We start from the raw sequence: 20,772 nt of genomic DNA, 5'->3' as shown, positions 1-20,772 counted from the left end.
CCACTGGATGCCAAAGAGAAAATAAATGGGAGAAACATACACAGAGACAAAAGAGAAAGAAAGCAGTAAAACGAAAGCAGAATACAGCAGAATTGATTAAAACAAAAGCAAGACTTTGGAGGAGATGTACATGCTGTCTGTCAGAAATCTGGCCGAAGTGACAGTTAGTTGCATTGAACAACTTCATAAAATAGCAGAATTAATTCTTCATGGACAGGATGTAGAGAAACCAGCACAGGACCAGTCTAAAGTTCTAAGCAAGTTAACAGAGGCAATGTGCAAAGAAGTCTCTATCTCTCAGATTCTCCAATTCGCAATGTACCTAATCTGTTGTCTTGATAGCTAGAGCACCCACTTTAAGAATTTTTGGAAACTTTGTACCATTTATGACAGTACTGTATTTGGTATTTTATGATATGGAAACATTTTACTACAATTATTACCAGTCCAATGACACAACACTGCAGTAAATTAATAAGAGAATAAAGGGGGGAAAAAAAGATAATCCAATTACTTTCCCAGATGATGTAAAAACACAGGCAACCATATAATTGAAAAGGTTGTACCAAAACCAGATCAAAATGTAAGGCTCAAGTCCAACATCAACTCTGCATCCTCCACAATTCATATTCCAAAACATGTCACATTTGTGGAATAGGCCCCTCCAAAAGAATAAAAATTGGTGTTAGCAGTTTTGAGTGACTTTATGGAACAATTATTTTTTAAGACTATTGTTAATGAATTGGACAGTTATGTTCTTGTGATGCAGATAATAATGACTTGAAATTTTTTTTATTTTATTTTTTTGGGGGGGCGCAGGGACAAGCAAAAGTACTGGCCAAAATTTGCTTGGTGGATCCTGCATGTTCCTTTTACCAGCACGTTTTCTGAGAGAACATTTTATTTATTTTCAACTCTTAATATACCGCAGCATATCCACAATTGGCATCTGTGTGGTTTACAACTATTTATTTTTCTAATCGGTTACTTTTTAAGTATATCTTTTCTTTTTCCCTATCTGTCTCTGCGGGTTCAGTAGCTGGAATGCAAGAACAGTACCGGGCAGAGCTTTGGATTCTTGCCCAGAAATAGCTAAGAAGAAGAGAAAAAAAAAACCAACAGCAACAAATTTTTAGATTAAATCAGGTTGGGCAGACTAGATGGGACCATTTGGCTCTTTATCTGCCATCATCTACTATGTTACTAAGTATGGTACATCTGACAATAAAGGGTTAAGTGATTTGCCTAGGGTCACAAGAAGCAGCGCTGGGATCAAACATGCAATCTCAGAGTGCTGAGGCAACAGTTCTAACTACTAGTCCACTCCACTCTATTGCAGGAAGGACTGTGGAAGACAGGAGTCCTAATATTGATAACTACTCATTTATCCACAGATTTGATCCCTGCTAAAGCGTGCACAGTGCATTGTATTTTGTCCCCCTGGGCATTTTAACAGTGTGGAATAGGGTTCCTTTGGGGGGTGTAGAAATGGGGATTGGAAGGGTAGAGGTTAGTAGCGGGATGTATGTATGTTTCTGTTGTCTTCTATTGTGTGACTTCTGTTGCAGATACACAGTAGTCCTTACTTGAGCTGCTCCCTCCTCAGTTTTTCCTGCTGCAGGCAAACTCAGAAGGTGTGTTTTGCTCTGCTTCTTTTGTTTTTCGGGTTTTTGTTTTTTTTTTTTAAAACTCTGTGTGGCTTCGGTGCTCAGAGATCCCCTACTCCATTGGGGAAAGAATGCAGTCCCATGTGAGAGGACTGCTGCTCCCAGGCCAGTCTCAGAATTCCTGTTGAGCCAGCCTGCTTTGGGCCCCTCCAGTAGCTTGGGCTGAAATAAACTTTGCAAAAAAAGAAAAAAATTATTAATCCATTTTTCATGCATGGAACAAATACAGTTTTAGTCATACTTTGACTCCTACCTGGGCAAATTGGATGGACCATTCAGGTCTTTATCTTTCATCATCTGCTATGACATGATAGATGGATTAAGTTAGGGGTGGGGCAATTTTTACTATCTTAAAATCTTTTTTGTGGCCTTACTATCTTACCCAAAGTCTTGAACTCCTAAGAGTAGGTACTGTCTATTATTTGTTACATTTAGTTTATACTTTGCATGTTGTCATGATTTCTAAATTGGACATTTCTATTACCGTATTTTCGCGGATATAACGCGCGCGTTATACGCGTTTTTACGTACCGCGCATACCCTTCGCGCGTTATATGCCTGAGCGCGGTATACAAATTTTTTTTTACATATTTCACACCCCGCCCGACGCCCGATTCATCATCCGGAAGGACGCTCGCACCCCCACCGCTCGCACCCCCACCCCGAAGGACCGCCGACTCCCCGACAATATCGGGCCAGGAGGGAGCCCAAACCCTCCTGGCCACGGCGACCCCCTACCCCCACCTCGCACTACATTACGGGCAGGAGGGATCCTAGGCCCTCCTGCCCTCGACGCAAACCCCCCTCCCCCCAACGACCGCCTCCCCCAAGAACCTCCGACCGCCCCCCCCAGCCGACCCGCGATCCCCCTAGCGACCCCCACGACCCCCCCACCCCCCTTCCCCGTACCTTTGGTAGTTGGCCGGACAGACGGGAGCCAAACCCGCCTGTCCGGCAGGCAGCCAACGAAGGAATGAGGCCGGATTGGCCCATCCATCCTAAAGCTCCGCCTACTGGTGGGGCCTAAGGCGCGTGGGCCAATCAGAATAGGCCCTGGAGCCTTAGGTCCCACCTGGGGGCGCGGCCTGAGGCACATGGGCCCAACCATGCGTCGAGGGCAGGAGGGCCTGGGATCCCTCCTGCCCGTAATGTAGTGCGGGGTGGGGTTAGGGGGTCGCCGTGGCGGGGCAGTGCACGGAAAGTCAGGGCGGGTGAACAGAGAGTCGGGACAGCGCACGGAGAGGCGGGGCAGTGCACGGAAAGTCAGGGCAGGTGAACGGAGAGTCGGGACAGCGCACGGAGAGGCGGGGCAGTGCACCGAAAGTCAGGGCGGGTGAACGGTGAGTCGGGGCAACCAGAGGAGAGTCGGGGAGGGCGAAAGGAGAGTCGGGGTGGCCAGAGGAGAGTCGGGCAGCATGCGCGGTATACCCATGAGCGCTGTATACAAAAGTTTCCATACATACAAGTGTGGTTTCTGCGCGCTATACCCGTGTGCGCGTTTTACACGGGTGCGCGTTATATCCGCGAAAATACGGTAAGTATAAATATTGGCTCAGTTGTATAAACATTAAACGCTGTGAAATGTGAAAGTTTTTTTTATTAAAAAAAGATTTTTTTGCTTTTTCCCCAGATTTCTACACATTATCCAGTGATAGACCATGAATTTGATGCAATCGTTGTAGGTGCTGGTGGGGCAGGTTTGAGAGCTGCATTTGGTTTATCTGAGGCTGGATTTAATACAGCATGCATTTCAAAATTGTTTCCTACCAGGTCACATACAGTTGCTGCACAGGTAAGGGACAGATTAGGTAAAGTTAAAATGAAAGGTTTAAATATTCAGCAAGGCGGTGGCCCGGAATAGACTTTTGAACTCATAACGAATTACTCTGCACTCTCTTCTCATTAGGGAATTTTTGTTGGGGGGGGGGGGGGTTGGGAGGGACCATATGGATATTGTGCACATATGTCTGTATTCTGCATTGTTTTTTACTCTGGTTGTTGATGTTTTCTGCACATTGAAATTGAATAAATACATTTAAACATAAAAAAAAAATATTCAGCAAGGAGTACCATATATTTAGAAGTAAACTTTATTAATTTATTACTTAGATTGAACAATTCTGAAAACACAATGTAGACAGGATTTTTGTGTTGAATGCTTAAGCACAGAGCTACCATGTTTCCCTGAAAACAAGAGTGTCTTAATTTTAGGCCCAAAAAAACCACTTATTTTGGGGGTATGTACATGATCATCTCTCCCTTTCTCTCCTTCACCCCAATTCTTCCTCTCCTTTTTCTCCCCCACATGTGCAGCATCTTTCCTCCCCTCCCATTCGTCGTGCAGAAGTACTCTTGCCCAGCTTCTATCCTTCCCTCCCATTCGTCGTGCAGAAGTACTCTTGCCCAGCTTCTATCCTTCCCTCCCATTCGTCGTGCAAAAGTATTCTTGCCCAACTTCTATCCTTCCCTCCCATCCGTCGTGCAGCAGGACCCTTGAGTGAGCACCCCCCCTTGAGCACCTGTCCCCACAGTCGAACCCTCATCCTTCCCTCCCTCCCGTCCGAACCCCGCCGACCACGAGTGAGCCCTACATACTTCTCTAAGCAGTGTCGGGCCATCAGCGCACCAAACATGCTGCTTCAGCCTTTTCCACCCGTGAATTCACTCTACTGCGTTACTGATGATATCATCAGTAACGCGACAGAGTGAATTCACGGGCGGCCAAGGCCGAAGCAGCCTGTTTGGAGTGCTGTTGGTCCGACGCTGCTTAGGGAGGTATGTACTAAGGCTTGCTTGCGGTCAGCGTGGTTCGGAAGGGAGGGAGGGAAGAATGGGGGTTCGGCTGATCGGGGGGTGGGGCGGTTGGTGCTTGCTCAAGAGTTCTGCTGCACAAGGGATGGAAGGGAGGAAAGGGGAACTGCCGGTGTATCCCGGGACTAGGGCTTATTTTTGGGGTAGGACTTATTAAGACCTATCCTGAAAATCCTGCTAGGTCTTATTTTCGGGGAAACACGGTAGTATTTGATGATGTAGTGGTATATTTGCTATTCTCATAAATTTTAAGATAATTTTAGTTTTGTTTCTGCAGATGTAAAACTCTTGAATAACTGTTTTTAAAATTTTTTTTTTTTTTTTGACTTCCTGTGTATAATAACCTAATGTTATAAGAGAATTAAAAATTATGGTTGTAGCTGAAATTAACAGCTGAAATATATCCCAGGACAAGTAGGCAGGTATTCTCACTAGTGGGTGATGTCATCCAACAGAGCCCCGATGCGGACGTCTCACAAGCATACTTGCTTGAAGAAACTTCAGAAGTTTCGAGATGCCCGCACCGCGCATGCGCGGGTGCCTTCCCACCCGATGCACCGGGCATGTCTCCTCAGTTCTTTTCTTTCCGCGGAACTGAGAAGTTTTGCTTCAATTCTCTGTGCTGAGTGAACCCGTGTTCTTGCCTTCTAGTACCGCGGTTTTGAGTTATTTTGCTCTTTATCGTGTGTTTCATTCATTTTTTAAAAAAAAAATTTCTTCCGGAGATTCAACCGGGTCGGCCGCGTGGCTGCGGCCCCGCTCCTTCAATCTCACGGCGGAGCTTTTTCGGCCTATGTCCCGGTTTTAAAAAGTGCAGCAAGTGCCAGCGCGTGATTTTGCTGACGGACCCGCATCGACGCTGCCTGCAGTGTCTTGGTCCAGAACATCTTCCGAAATCGTGCCAGCCTTGTTCCACTCTAACAGCACGTGCTTTTAAGTGTCGCTGTTTCCCGTGGGAGTCGATGTTCAGGATGGAAGCTGCTAAAGAACCTTTGGCTTCGACTTCGGCTGGCGCTTCGCCTGTACCTGCGAAGGCCTCTTCTACTCCTGCTGCATCGGGTCTCTTGAAGCCGGCCTCCTTCGTCCTGGCTTCGACCCCGCCGCCTGCTGCGGTGCCTCCTTCGGTCTCCTCAGATCAGGTACCTCCTCAGACCATTCCCCCAGTGGTTATCAAAGTGCCGAAAGCTTCTAAGGCTAAGCACTCGACCACTCGGGACCGCGAAGACCGTACAGGAGGTCCCACTTCGAGTGCGGTTCCCCCTTTGGCGGCTTCGCTGCGGTCGATCATGGAGGCTCAATTCATTGATATCATGACCACCATGGGGCCCAAGTGGCTTGCCAAGATCCAGGCTGGGTAAGCAGTCCCTCCTCGGGGGGGGGCGAGCCACCCCCTCCTCCTCCCCCACGCCGCTCGCTCTTGCTGCTCGGGGAGGAGGAGCGGCGCTCGGCGGCCAGTTCATCGAGGCGTGCTTCGTTTAGTGACATGCCGCCTCTGGAACCCATCCCCCTTCCGGGCGAAGAAATTTGGGATCTGCCTTCGGGTAGTCGAAGCCCTGGGCATCGTCAGGAGGAATTTTTCCGCAGTCCCTTCCAGGCATGGAATGTGGCTCGCGAAGCATCGGCCCATCCTTCTCTTCGCTCTACGGCCTCCAGTCCCATCTACTCCTTGGAGGCCTCTGGGGAACCGTCTAAGCATCGCCGGTCCAGATCTCCTTCGAGATGCAGGGAGGGGCATCATTCTAGGCATTCTACAGTCTCGCCTCAGAAGAAACTTCCTCGTGTGGGGTATTCATCTTCGGATATCTCTCCTCCTCCGGGCCCAGAGTACGAGGATACCTATGGCTCTTTCTCTCCTTGTCGATCCCAAATCTCCTTGGATCCGGAGGCATCGACTTCATCCATCCCGTCCCGCAGGCCGGTGTTGACGGATCAGTTGTCTTTTTCGTCTTTTCTCAGGCAGATGGCGGATGATCTCGACATCACCTTGGACTTGGGTTCCCGATACTCCAAGGAGTACCTAGATACCATGCATCTGCCTCATCCTCCTGCTGAGTCTCTTCGCTTGCCTCTCCACAAACTCCTCGACCAAACCTTCATGCGATGTTTTGAAACACCGTACTCCATTCCTGCCGTCCCTGGCAAACTGGATGCCAGGTACCGCACGGTATATCATAAGGGATTTGAGGGCTCCCAGCTCTCCCATCAGTCCCTGTTGGTCGAGTCCTCCCTCAAACGTTCTCATCCGTCCCAGGTGTATGCCTCGGTGCCACCGGGCAGAGAGGGCCGGACCATGGATAAGTTTGGGCGGCGCATCTGCCAGAACTCGATGATGGCATCCAGAGTTCTTAATTACACTTTCCATTTTGCCACCTATTTGGAATTCTTCCTGCCTGTGCTTCGGAAGTTTACACCTTACATTGAATCTCAGGCTCGTTTTGAGTTCGAGGAGGTGGTCGCCACGCTATCCCAGCTGCGTCTTCAACTGATGCAATCTTCCTATGATGCTTTTGAGCTTTCGGCACGGACATGGACCCGAACCTCCAGGACATACTTGCCAATGTTCCCTGTGCGGGTGCGGATTTGTTTGATGAATCTATTGAGACCTTGACGAAGAAGCTGTCGGACCATGAAAAATCTTTCCAGTCCATCCTTCATCCAAAGCCTAAACCTGCTCAGTCTCGACCTTCTCGACCGCCCTTGATCTATCAGCGGCGTTATACTCCCAGGCGCAGGCTCCTGCTGCGAGACAACCAGCGAAGAGACAGCCGCCACAGAAGGCTCAACAAAAGCCTCAGCCTTCTGCTGTTCCCAAGGCTCCTCAGCCTTTTTGACTCTATAGTAGGGAGCATAACCAACACCGTTCTACTACCCCCGGTCTTTCCAATTGGGGGCCGCCTCCATCATTTTTACCATCGATGGATGGCTATAACCACCGACCTTTGGGTCCTTACCATCATCAGAGAAGGATACTCTCTTCAGGACCACCCTCCAAGAGAGTATCCTTCCAACTTGACCCAGACCGCCCTTCTTCTTCAGGAAGCTCAGGCCTTGCTCCGGCTTCGGGCCGTCGAGCCAGTCCCAGTGGACCAACACAACCGGGGGTTTTATTCCCGGTTCTTCCTTGTTCCGAAGAAGACGGGCGAACTGCGTCCAATTCTGGACCTCCGGGTGCTCAACAAATTTCTGGTCAAGGAGAGGTTTCGCATGCTGACCCTAGCTTCTCTGTACCCCCTCCTCGAGCAGAACGACTGGTTATGCTCTCTAGATCTGAAAGAGGCCTACACTCACATTCCCATTCATCCGGCCTCTCGCAAATTCCTCAGATTTCGGGTGGGACATCTGCATCTGCAGTATCGAGTGCTTCCATTCGGCCTGTCCTCGTCTCCCAGAGCCTTCACAAAATGCCTGGTAGTGGTGGCCGCTGCACTCCGGAACCTTGGTCTTTAGGTGTTTCCCTACCTCGACGACTGGCTCATCAAAGCCACCTCGGCTCCTGGGGTCGTCTCGGCGACCAACAAGACTATCTGGGGTTCGAAATCAACTTTCCCAAATCTCATCTGCAACCGACCCAGTCTCTTCCCTTCATAGGGGCAGTTTTCGATACTGTGCAACTCAGAGCATTCCTTCCTCCTCAACGCCTGGAAGCCCTGCTTCATCTCTGCCAGTCAGTGTCTTCTCGCCAGTCCATCTCAGCGAGACACATGATAGTTCTTCTGGTTCACATGGCCTCTACAGTTCATGTGACTCCTTTTGCCAGACTTCACCTCAGAATTCCTCAGTGGACCTTGGCATCTCAGTGGACCCAGGTGTCGGATCCTTTGACTCGTCACATTATAGTTACTCCTGCTCTTCAGGAGTCTCTGCTTTGGTGGATGATCTCTTTGAATCTCTCCAGAGGTTTGCTGTTTCACTCCCCTCCCCACCAGAAGGTTCTCACAACCGATTCCTCGACCTATGCATGGGGAGCTCATCTGGACGGTCTTCGCACTCAAGGCTTCTGGACCAGTGCGGACCGGCTGTGCCATATCAATCTGCTGAAACTCAGTGCGATTTTCAATGCTCTTCAAGCTTTCCAACATCTGCTTCACGACCTGGTGGTCCTCATTTGCACGGACAATCAGGTCGCCATGTATTATGTCAACAAGCAGGGGGGCACGGGATCGGCCTCCCTCTGCCAGGAAGCTCTCAGAGTCTGGGATTGGGCGATTCGCCACAACGCCTTCCTCAAAGCTGTCTACATTCAGGGGAAGGACAATGCCTTGGCAGACAACTTAAGTCATCTCCTCCAGCCTCACGAATGGACCCTCCATTCCAGACCCCTTCATCAGATCTTCTGTCAGTGGGAGACGCCTCAGATAGACCTCTTTGCGGCTCCCCACAACTTCAAACTGCCTCAATTCTGCTCCAGGATCTACACTCCTCATCGCCTCGAGGCCTTCTGGACTGGAGGAATCTCTTTCTATATGCATTTCCTCCATTTCCTCTCATTCAAAAGACTCTGGTCAAGCTGAGATCCGACCATGCCACCATGATTCTAATAGCTCCTTGGTGGCCCAGACAGCCTTGGTACTCCCTTCTACTTCAACTCAGCAGCAGGGAGCCATTCTTCCAGTGTTTCCTTCGCTGCTTACTTAGCATCACAGATCTCTGCTCCATCCCAACCTGCAGTCTCTCCACCTGACGGCTTGGTTCCTCTCAACGTTACTCCTCGCCCGTTTTCCAAAGCAGTGAGGGATGTATTGGAGGCTTCCAGGAAGCCTGCTACTAGACAATGCTACTCCCAAAGTGGACTAGATTTTCTACCTGGTGTGTTTCTAATGTGAAATGAGCCTCAACGAGCCTCCCTATCTTCTGTATTGGACTACCTTCTACACCTGTCGCAGCCTGGCCTCAAGTCTACATCCATACGAGTCCACCTGAGTGCTATTGCGGCTTTCCATCAGCCTCTGCAAGGGAAACCTCTCTCTGCTCATCCTGTGGTTTCCAGATTTATGAAAGGACTTTTCCATGTTAATCCTCCTCTCAAACCCCCTCCAGTGGTTTGGGACCTCAATGTTGTACTTTCTCAACTTATGAAACCTCCTTTTGAGCCTCTCAACAAGGCTCCGCTGAAGTTTCTCACTTGGAAAGTGGTTTTTCTGGTTGCCCTCACTTCTGCCCGCAGAGTCAGTGAGCTTCAGGCCTTGGTGGCGGATCCTCCTTTCACAGTATTCCATCATGACAAGGTGGTCCTTCGCACTCATCCGAAATTCCTGCCTAAAGTGGTTTCTGAGTTTCATCTTAACCAATCCATAGTTCTTCCTGTGTGTTTTCCAAAGCCTCATTCTCATCCAGGAGAATCAGCTCTTAACACTCTGGACTGTAAACGTACTTTGGCGTTCTACCTGGATCGCACCAAACCACACAGAACTGCTCCTCAACTTTTCATCTCCTTTGATCCGAACAAGTTGGGACGCCCTGTCTCGAAGCGTACCATCTCCAACTGGATGGCGGCTTGCATCTCTTTCTGCTATGCCCAGGCTGGATTACCCCTTCCCTGTAAAGTCACAGTCCATAAGGTCAGAGCAATGGCGCCCTCTGTAGCCTTCCTCAGATCGACACCGATTGAGGAGATTTGTAAGGCTGCCACTTGGTCCTCGGTTCATACATTCACCTCTCACTATTGTCTGGATACTTTCTCCAGACGGGATGGACAGTTTGGCCAAACAGTATTACAAAATTTATTCTCCTAAGTTGCCAACTCTCCCACCGTCCCATTGAGGTTAGCTTGGAGGTCACCCACTAGTGAGAATACCTGCCTGCTTGTCCTGGGATAAAGCAATGTTACTTACCGTAACAGTTGTTATCCAGGGACAGCAGGCAGCTATTCTCACGTCCCACCCACCTCCCCTGGGTTGGCTTCTCTGCTAGCTACCTGAACTGAGGAGACACGCCCGGTGCATCGGGCGGGAAGGCACTCGCGCATGCGTGGTGTGGGCATCTCAAAACTTCTGAAGTTTCTTCAAGCAAGTATGCTTGTGAGACGTCCGCATCGGGGCTCTGTCGGATGACATCACCCACTAGTGAGAATAGCTGCCTGCTGTCCCTGGATAACAACTGTTACGGTAAGTAACATTGCTATATATGTAGTCGTACATCAAATCATGTGATTATTATTATTTCTAATCTAATCTACGATTTGTGAGTCGCTCGATGTCTAAATGGTTCAAGGCAACATACAATTCGAGAGAGGCAGAAAGGAAGAGGGAGGAGAGAAGAAACCGGAGGAAGAAGGTGTACTAGGGTGAGATAGAAAGGGGACTAGCAATACTTAGACCTTTTGACCACAGAGTATTTTCATCAAATAGTGATTCGCCCTAAACAACTTTTATTTGCAATTCATTGATAAGTGAGCATAAAATATACCAAATAATCTTAAGACATTTTATATTATTAGTTTAGTAACTCTATTCCCTTAGGGTAGCGAACACTAAGATGCATGGATTTGTTTTCTCTCCTGATTGATGGGAGATCATATGTTTTCCCTTGGGGCAAAGAGCTGCTAGCACTAAGAACAAGTCTAAACTTGAGACTACGGTAGCAGAAGTGAATTTGCTGAGGCAGACAGAGTTATAGAGAGGAGATGTCTGGGGACAGTAGAGAAATCCCATCTCCATACTGACAGTCCCTGTGCTACCTTGGAGTAGAGAGATCACCTAAAAGGAGAGTCTTATTCTGATGAAGCCAGGATCTAATCTCAAAGAGATGCAACATTCTCTAATAGAGGATATATTTTGGGGCACTTCTGCCCAGGAGGGAAGGGTTAGGAGAGCTTTTTTAGTTGGAGGGTCTGTTACTAGCTATGTAGAAAAACTGGTGGACATGAGGATTACTTGTCTGCATAGCATAAAGGTAATGGACCTCACATGCCACCTAAATAAGATTTTCAGTGCTGGGGAGGCGCTTGATGCCTTGGTACATCTGGATGCTAATGACATGGGGGAAAATGTAGCTATGTGATGCAAGGCTCCACATTGCGAGCCATTCTCAGTGTGCAGTGGCACCTAAGAAAACAAATCTAATGTTACAAAAATGAGGATGTTGTAATGCTTTTGTATTACTCCATGGTGCAACCATAACCTTGAATACAGTGTGCAGTTTTGGTCACTGCATTTCATAAAAAGATACAGTGGAATCGAAGAAATATAGAGAGGCTTCAGAAATGATAGAGGATGGGGATAACTTCTCTGTGAGGAAAAGCTAAAGCGGCTAGGGAAGATGGCTGAAGGAAGATTAAATACAGGTCTATAAAATACTGAGTAGAGTGGAATAAATAGATGTGGATTGCTTCTATACTCTTTCCAAACATACAAGGATTAGGGGCATGTATTTAAGTAAATTTAAAACAAATCAGGAAAATATTTCTTCACTCACTAAGTAATTAAACTCTGGAATTCATTGCCAGAGAATGTAGTAAAAGCAGTTACCTTAAAAAGGTTTTTAAAAAACTTTGGATGCTCATAATCCATTATTATGATGGACTTGAGAAAATCACTGCCTATTTCTAGGATAAGCAGAAAAAAAGTCTGTTTTACTCTTTTGAGATATTGCCAGGTACTTGTGACCTGGATTGGCCATTGTTGGAAACAGATATTGGGCTTGATGAACCTTGTGTCTGTCCCAATATGGCAACACCTTAGATTCTTATGACAGGTTTAAACAGGAAGTTCAAATCCAGAACTTCCAGTGTAGCATTCTCAGGTATGCTTTCCATTCCCCTTCCCCCCAAAAAAAAATCCAAGAGGTAGGCTGATGTTTGGAGTCTTGTAGATGAAACAGTGACATAAGGAAGAGGGATTTGGATATGATGTGTTAGGACCTGGATAGCATCCTGAGGCAGGGGGAATCTATTCTAAAAATATAAGCTTCATTTTAACAGGTGTAGAACCTTTTTAAGTACTGTTTTAAAAAGGAGAGACACTTAAAAACTGGAACCAGATGAAGAGCCATCAGTTAGGGCTTTCCATTAGAGATGTTGAAACAAAGGCAAAAGTAAACAAGCTGTATTTTAAGAGGAAAGCAGATGAAGTAAATGTTAACAGGGATAATTTGGGATTCTTGTACAATTCCACTTTATTCTGGGATCATTGTTATTTTCCTCCTCCCACCAGAGATCTGTAGGAAGCCTCAAAACTTTTGAAGTTTTTACTCCCCTCCCCTCACATCTTACCACTGAGCATGCTCCTGGGTACTCCAGTCTTAATTCCTACAGGCCAGGATGTAGGAGCTTATCTTTTCTGCTTGTCTCTTTTCGTGATTTTACAGTAATTTCAGTAACACGGAGAGCTCCATTGTTAGTTTGAAATCTACTTGGACTCCTCCTACCCCTCCTAGTGCACATTTACAGCTCTATAAAGAATTAGTTATTAGTGACATCAAAAAAGTTACCAAAACTAAGAGATACCAACCATACAATCTTTCACGGGAAGAACACATGGCTTTAAAACAACTCAGGTCAAATCGTTCAATTAGGATTTGTAGGGCAGATAAGGGTGGAGCAGTGGTAGTTCTGGACATGGCTAAATATAAAACTGAGGTCTCCAGGTTATTGAGTGTATCCACAGACTATGAGGAGTTGACTAATGATCCAACGTCTGATCTAGCCTGTGAGACTCACATTTGTCCCTGTTCAACCTTTGAAAGAATTTCAATTACGAGTGGACATTGAAAAATTCTTTAGGAAACTACATTTAAAAGAATTCTTCACTCAACACTCTTTCACTAACACGGAGAGCTCCATTGTTAGTTTGAAATCTACTTGGACTCCTCCTACCCCTCCTAGTGCACATTTACAGCTCTATAAAGAATTAGTTATTAGTGACATCAAAAAAGTTACCAAAACTAAGAGATACCAACCATACAATCTTTCACGGGAAGAACACATGGCTTTAAAACAACTCAGGTCAAATCGTTCAATTAGGATTTGTAGGGCAGATAAGGGTGGAGCAGTGGTAGTTCTGGACATGGCTAAATATAAAACTGAGGTCTCCAGGTTATTGAGTGTATCCACAGACTATGAGGAGTTGACTAATGATCCAACGTCTGATCTAGCCTGTGAGATACAGCGACTGACATCTTCAGCTGTAGAAGAAGGTTTTTTGACTTTAAAAGAACATGCCTATTTAAACAATCAAAATCCCAGAACTCCTGTGTTTTACATCTTGCCAAAGATTCACAAAAGTTTGATCGATCCTCCAGGTCGCCCTATTGTATCCAGTAGAGGTTCCATTCTGGAACCCTTATCTTCCTTTGTTGATTTATTTCTCCGTCCCATTGTATCAAAAGGTTTTTCTTACTTAAGGGATTCTTCTCAATTTTTGACTAAACTCTCTGACATCGACAACCCTGAAGACATTACATTTTTTGTCACGTTAGACGTAAAATCTCTTTACACTGTAATTCCTCAGGACGAGGCTCTTACTGTTGTTGAGGAATTTCTCCTCAACAACGTAAGTAATGATAGGATCCCTGTCCAGTTTATAATAAAATTACTATCTTTAGCCATGAAGAGAAACTATTTTAGGTTCATGGACAGGTTTTTTCAGCAGATATCGGGGGTAGCCATGGGGGCAACCATGGCTCCCTCGGTAGCAAACCTTTTCATGCAAAAATTTGAAAATACCTGGATTATCAATAATCCCTTCTCAGATAAAATTGCTATATGGCTACGTTTTATTGATGACGTTTTTGTGGCCTGGAAAGGTTCTAAAGGTGATCTGGATGAATTTTTTGAATGGTTGAACTCTAGACATTGTAACATTGAATTCAGCATGACTTACCACTCTAGTCACATTTCTTTTCTTGATGTTTTTGTTATCAAAGAAACAGGTTTTATTAAAACCACAGTATATAGAAAAGACACAGATAGGAATACCTTTTTGGATTTCTCTAGTAACCATCCGAACCCTCTGAAGCGAAGTTTGCCCACCTCTCAATTTTTCCGTTATCGTCGGTTATGTTCCGACATGGGAGATTATAAAACTAAATGCAAACAACTGTACTCTCGTTTAAAGAGCAGAGGATATCCTACTGGTGTTTTGAAAAAAGCATACAAAAGGGCTAAGTTCATTAATAGAGATCTTCTTTTCCTACCCCGTGAACCTGAGTCCATTGACAATATTGCTACATGCATTCTAGAATATTCTCCTAACATCAATATCATCTCCAAGATACTCAGACGTCACTGGACTATAATGGACCTTCATCCCTCTTTGAAAGACATTCATTTCAGAATAGCTTACTCACGCCAGAAGAACTTTAAAGAACTTTTAAGTCCATCTGACATAAGAGATCCTTGTCCACCTACCACACTCTCAACTGGTCATTTCAAGTGTGGGAAATGTTCCATTTGCACCATCACTAAAGAACTGTCTAACACCTTCATTCATCCTTCCACCAATCAGAGTTTTTATTTGAAACATAGGACTTCCTGTACATCGACTTTTGTGGTTTATGTGTTTATGTGTTCATGTCCCTTAATCTATGTGGGTCAGACCACTCGTCCCTTTAAAACTCGAGCCACTGAACACAAGAGTTGTCTGAAGAACAACAGATTACAGGCACCTATGGTCACACACTGCTTGGAATTCAACCATCAGTTTACAGACTTGAAATGTTGTGTGATTGACCACATTAGGGAGGATGTTCCGGACAGACAGCGACGTTTACTAAGAGCGGAACAACAATGGATCCACAGATTGAAGAGTGAAGATCCAGATGGACTAAATTCTAAATTGGAATGGAGTGCGTTCTACTGATCTTTTTCATTCTTTCATTTTTTAATTAATTTTTTAATTTTTGAGTTTTAAATTTCTGGGTCTATTGTCATTAAAACATTTAAACAAGAAATTTTGGGTTTTGCAGAAATATAAACCTTTCCTTCTCACACACACACTTATATACTAAAATTAAGCAAAGAGAAAATATATTTTTTCATTACAACACAATTTGTTCCACAAGTGCTGGTTCAGCAATAATTCTTTGTCTATTGTCACTTCCGGGTTCACCACCCGGCAGTGTTATATAAATCCCAGTTCTGTCATGTTACGGCCATCTTTTGATCTTGAGATGCAGCTTGCGTCCTATCTTAAGGTATGTCATTAAGGCTTCCTTTAACTATCTTTGAAGCTGTGCAGTTTTACCAGTTTACTGATTAAATTTAAATTTTTGTTCTGATTCTGGTTCTAGTTTTGATCGGATTTCTCTACACCCTGAGGCAGCAGATGAGTGAAACGCTGGCCATCGTCGGTGTACCGATCTACTAATCTAGATAAGTGGATTGTTATCCTCTATCGTTTGCACCGCCGCCCTGCTTTAAGTTCTTTACTACGGGGGGTCGGTCTGGAGGTTTTTTGCCAGTGAGGTGTTACGTCCAACCACCTTGGTGGGAGGTGGGACTGGAACCAATGAAAGAAACTCAAGAGAACAAGAGCACCCTAAGTACAAATAAAAAAGCCAAAAACAGAAAACTATTACTGTTGGGAGATTCCATCATCAGAGGCATTAACCTTGGAACACAGGGCGAGGAGTCCAAAATAGTGAAATGTCTTCCAGGATCCTCAGCTACCAGGAGTTCCAGGCAAATACTGACTATAATTAAGGAAGAAACTAAGGATTTTAACACTGATGTTGTTATCCATCTGGGAACAAATGACCTGGCCAACAACTCCACACTTGCAGCACAGAAAGCTTTTCGGGAGCTTGGTGAGGGCGTGAAAACCTTTTGTAAAGACTTTAGCTTTTTCTGAAATACTGCCTGCATATGGAAAAGGAGAGCAAAGAATGAAAAACACAGAGGACTTTAATAGATGGCTCAGAGCCTGGTGTCATCAAGAAGGCTTCAGGTACATAGGAGGATGGGGAAATACATGGAAGGACAAGAAGCTATATTGCACTGATGGGCTACATATTACTACAGCAGGAAAAAGAAACCTTGCAGAGAAATTTAGACAATATTTTTCTAGGCATTTAAACTAGAAGGTGGGGGTGGTGTATGTAGAGACCACCCCCGGCAAAAGAAAAGATGTGATAGTAGTAAAGGCTGCAACAAAAGCAATATCAGCAACTCATTTCTTAGTATTGCAGCGGAAAGTGAAACGACACAAAAATCCATACGAAAAAGGAGATTATCGCTGAAAAATAGCTGGAAAGCGATGACCACAAATGCTCGCAGTCTAAGCAACAAAGTTCATGATCTGCAAGCCCTAATATTAGAGGCAGATCTAGATATTGTTGCTATCACAGAGACATGGTTCAGTGAATCACATGGATGGGATGCAAACATACCGGGATATAATCTTTTTAGGAAGGACAGAGATGGTCATAAAGGTGGAGGAGTAGCTCTCTATGTAAAGATCAATATCCAAGCGACCGAAATGCAAGGGACCTGGGGAGAGGAAGAAGCGATATGGATTGCTCTGAAAAGAGAAGATGGAACTTCTATCTACGTGGGTGTAGTCTACAGACCTCCGACTCAATCGCAGCAAATTGATAAGGATCTGATTGTGGATATCCAAAAGTTTGGAAGGAAAGAGGAGGTTCTGCTGTTGGGAGATTTCAACCTGCCGGATGCGGACTGGAATGTTCCGACTGCGGAATCGGAAAGAAGTAGGGAGATTGTGGATGCCTTTCAAGAGGCTCTGCTCAGACAAATGGTGACGGAACCCACAAGGGAAAAAGCGATATTGGATCTGGTCCTCACAAATGGAGAGAGTATATCTAATGTTCGAGTGGGTGCTCACCTGGGTAGTAGCGATCATCAAACGGTTTGGTTTGATATAACGGCTAAAGTGGAGAGCGGCCGCACGATACTTAAAGTCCTAGATTTCAAACGTACGGACTTTAATGCAATGGGAAAGTACCTGAAGAAAGAGCTGTTAGGATGGGAGGACATAAGAGAAGTGGAAAGACAGTGGTCTAAGCTGAAAGGAGCGATAAAAATGGCTACGGACCTTTATGTGAAGAAAATCAATAAAAACAAGAGAAAAAGGAAGCCGATATGGTTCTCCAACCTAGTGGCTGAGAAAATAAAGGCGAAAGAGTTGGCGTTCATGAAATATAAAAAAACCCAAGAAGAGGAGAGCAGAAAGGACTACAGGGTGAAACTGAAAGAAGCCAAGAGAGAGATACGTTTAGCGAAGGCACAGGCGGAAGAACAAATGGCTAAAAATGTAAAAAAGGGAGATAAAAATTTTTTCAGATATATTAGTGAAAGGAGGAAGATAAAAAATGGAATTGCTAGGCTAAAAGATGCTGGGAACAAATATGTGGAGAGTGATGAGGAGAAAGCAAATGTGCTAAACAAATACTTCTGTTCTGTGTTCACAGAAGAAAATCCTGGAGAAGGACCGAGATTGTCCGGCAAAGTTACACGAGAAAATGGAGTAGATTCTGCGCCGTTCACGGAGGAGGGTGTTTATGAGCAACTTGAAAAACTGAAGGTGGACAAAGCGATGGGACCAGACGGGATCCATCCCAGGATACTAAGGGAACTCAGAGAGGTTCTGGCGAGTCCTATTAAAGACTTGTTCAACAAATCTCTGGAGACGGGAGTGATTCCTGGGGATTGGAGGAGAGCGGATGTGGTCCCTATTCATAAAAGTGGTCACAGGGATGAAGCAGGAAACTACAGGCCGGTGAGCCTCACTTCAGTTGTTGGAAAAATAATGGAAGTGTTGCTGAAAGAAAGGATAGTGTATTTCCTTGAATCTAATGGGTTACAGGATCCGAGGCAACATGGCTTTACAAAAGGTAAATCGTGCCAAACGAACCTGATTGAATTTTTTGATTGGGTGACCAGAGAGCTGGATCAAGGACATATGCTAGATGTAATTTACTTGGATTTCAGCAAAGCCTTTGATACAGTTCCTCATAGGAGGCTGTTGAACAAACTTGAAGGGCTGAAGTTAGGACCCAAAGTGGTGAACTGGGTCAGAAACTGGCTATCGGACAGACGCCAGAGGGTGGTGGTTAATGGAAGTCGCTCGAAGGAAGGAAAGGTGACTAGTGGAGTCCCTCAGGGTTCGGTGCTGGGGCCAATCCTGTTCAATATGTATGTAAGTGACATTGCTGAAGGGCTAGAAGGAAAAGTGTGCCTTTTTGCAGATGATACCAAGATTTGTAACAGAGTAGACACCGAAGAGGGAGTGGAAAATATGAAAAAGGATCTGCAAAAGTTAGAGGAATGGTCTAATGCCTGGCAACTAAAATTCAATGCAAAGAAATGCAGAGTAATGCATTTGGGGATTAATAATAGGAAGGAACCGTATATGCTGGGAGGAGAGAAGCTGATATGCACGGACGGAGAGAGGGACCTTGGGGTGATAGTGTCCGAAGATCTAAAGGCGAAAAAACAGTGTGATAAGGCAGTGGCTGCTGCCAGAAGGATTCTGGGCTGTATAAAGAGAGGCGTAGTCAGTAGAAGGAAGAAGGTGTTGATGCCCCTGTACAGGTCATTGGTGAGGCCCCACTTGGAGTATTGTGTTCAGTTTTGGAGACCGTATCTGGCGAAAGACGTAAGAAGACTTGAGGCGGTCCAGAGGAGGGCGACGAAAATGATAGGAGGCTTGCGCCAGAAGACGTATGAGGAGAGACTGGAAGACCTGAATATGTATACCCTAGAGGAAAGGAGAGACAGGGGAGATATGATTCAGACGTTCAAATACTTAAAGGGTATTAACGTAGAACAAAATCTTTTCCAGAGAAAGGAAAATGGTAAAACCAGAGGACATAATTTGAGGTTGAGGGGTGGTAGATTCAGGGGCAATGTTAGGAAATTCTACTTTACGGAGAGGGTGGTGGATGCCTGGAATGCGCTCCCGAGAGAGGTGGTGGAGAGTAAAACTGTGACTGAGTTCAAAGAAGCGTGGGATGAACACAGAGGATTTAGAATCAGAAAATAATATTAAATATTGAACTAGGCCAGTAACTGGGCAGACTTGCACGGTCTGTGTCTGTGTATGGCCGTTTGGTGGAGGATGGGCTGGGGAGGGCTTCAATGGCTGGGAGGGTGTAGATGGGCTGGAGTGGGTCTTGACGGAGATTTTGGCAGTTGGAACTCAGGCACAGTACCGGGTAGAGCTTTGGATTCTCGCCCAGAAATAGCTAAGAAGGAAAAAAAAAAAAAAATTTAAATTGAATCAGGTTGGGCAGACTGGATGGACCATTCGGGTCTTTATCTGCCGTCATCTACTATGTTACTATGTTACTATGTTACTATGTTACTTGGACCACCATTGTGGTGGTGGAAGGGCTCCTATCTGAGGCTTTTTCCTCCAGTTAGCTGTACCTCCCCTTTAGAACTATAGCAGTGCTGCGTTCCTTTTATGACATTTTCTCATTTCAGTGAAAGTGTTTTTTGTAATAGTTTCCTGTCAGCACATGTTTATATAAGAACCAGTTAACAGCTTGAATCAGAGATTTGGGGGGGCCTTTAAAAAGGGTTTTTTAGGTGGTTTCCCTGCATGTCCTAGGCCCACCCCTCAAATCCTAAAATCTCTCTCTTTTGAGGGTTCTCTGCGGTTTTCCCAGGCTGTTTTTAGTCAAAACAGGGCCTCGCTGGTCATTTTGGATTTTTCCCAGATTTGATTTTAGAGTTATTTTTCATACTTGCTAGCTTCATTTTTCTCAGAAAACCACATAGATGACCTCCCCAGGGCAGGATGGGATGGATTCATGCCTCATTTGCGGTGGATGGCTGTCTGTTGCAAAGCTGTGTTCTATATACGCTGCAACCCACAAGGGGGGCGAGATTTGTGGTGTCTTTGACCTCCAGGGAGGATCTTATGCCCTGACTTCTGTGAAATTGGCGCAGGGGGCCCAGTGGTAGAGAATGACACAGGGAAAAATTTGTCCCCATGATCACCATCACTGTCCCCGCTCAATCCTCACGACCACTGTCCCCACAGCATCCATACAAGCTTCAGTACTGCAATACACTTCTCCCTCCGTATGCACTGTGATAGTGGGTTAACAGAACTGCAAATACAGAAAAACCTCAAATAACTTTTTCATATGTTCGCTGACTTCTATTAAAAACCATCATAAATATGGTGAAACCGCGAATAACCTGGTGGAAGACCTGGCCAGTTCCTGAAGGAGAGGCAAACACGGTGAAGAAAGTGCTGGGAATTGGCAATTTTCTCTGTGAACGCTTGGAATCGGCGATTTCTCTATGCAAGCTGATGTAATTTGGGGGGAGGAGCCAGCAAGCTAAAAACCGTGAATAATCAAAATCGCGATTGCTGAAATAGGGAGA

The 20,772-nt window shown here is 45.5% G+C and overlaps 1 protein-coding gene and 1 pseudogene across 1 annotated transcript in view; both read left to right on the top strand.

Annotated features, from left to right (window-relative positions):
* Window positions 1–484, top strand: part of LOC117355803 — a 22,656-nt pseudogene extending 22,172 nt beyond the window's left edge.
* The window catches only part of SDHA (succinate dehydrogenase complex flavoprotein subunit A), a 214,168-nt gene that overhangs the window by 36,441 nt on the left and 156,955 nt on the right, over window positions 1–20,772 (top strand). Inside the window, exon 3 of the mRNA XM_033929796.1 lies at window positions 3,298–3,459. Coding sequence (XP_033785687.1) covers window positions 3,298–3,459 — 162 coding nt within the window. The remainder of the gene's footprint in view (window positions 1–3,297; window positions 3,460–20,772) is intronic.

Source organism: Geotrypetes seraphini, chromosome 2, assembly GCF_902459505.1.
Source record: "Geotrypetes seraphini chromosome 2, aGeoSer1.1, whole genome shotgun sequence".
NCBI classification, from domain to species: Eukaryota; Metazoa; Chordata; class Amphibia; order Gymnophiona; family Dermophiidae; genus Geotrypetes; species Geotrypetes seraphini.
This window is presented reverse-complemented; position numbering and strand designations above follow the sequence as displayed.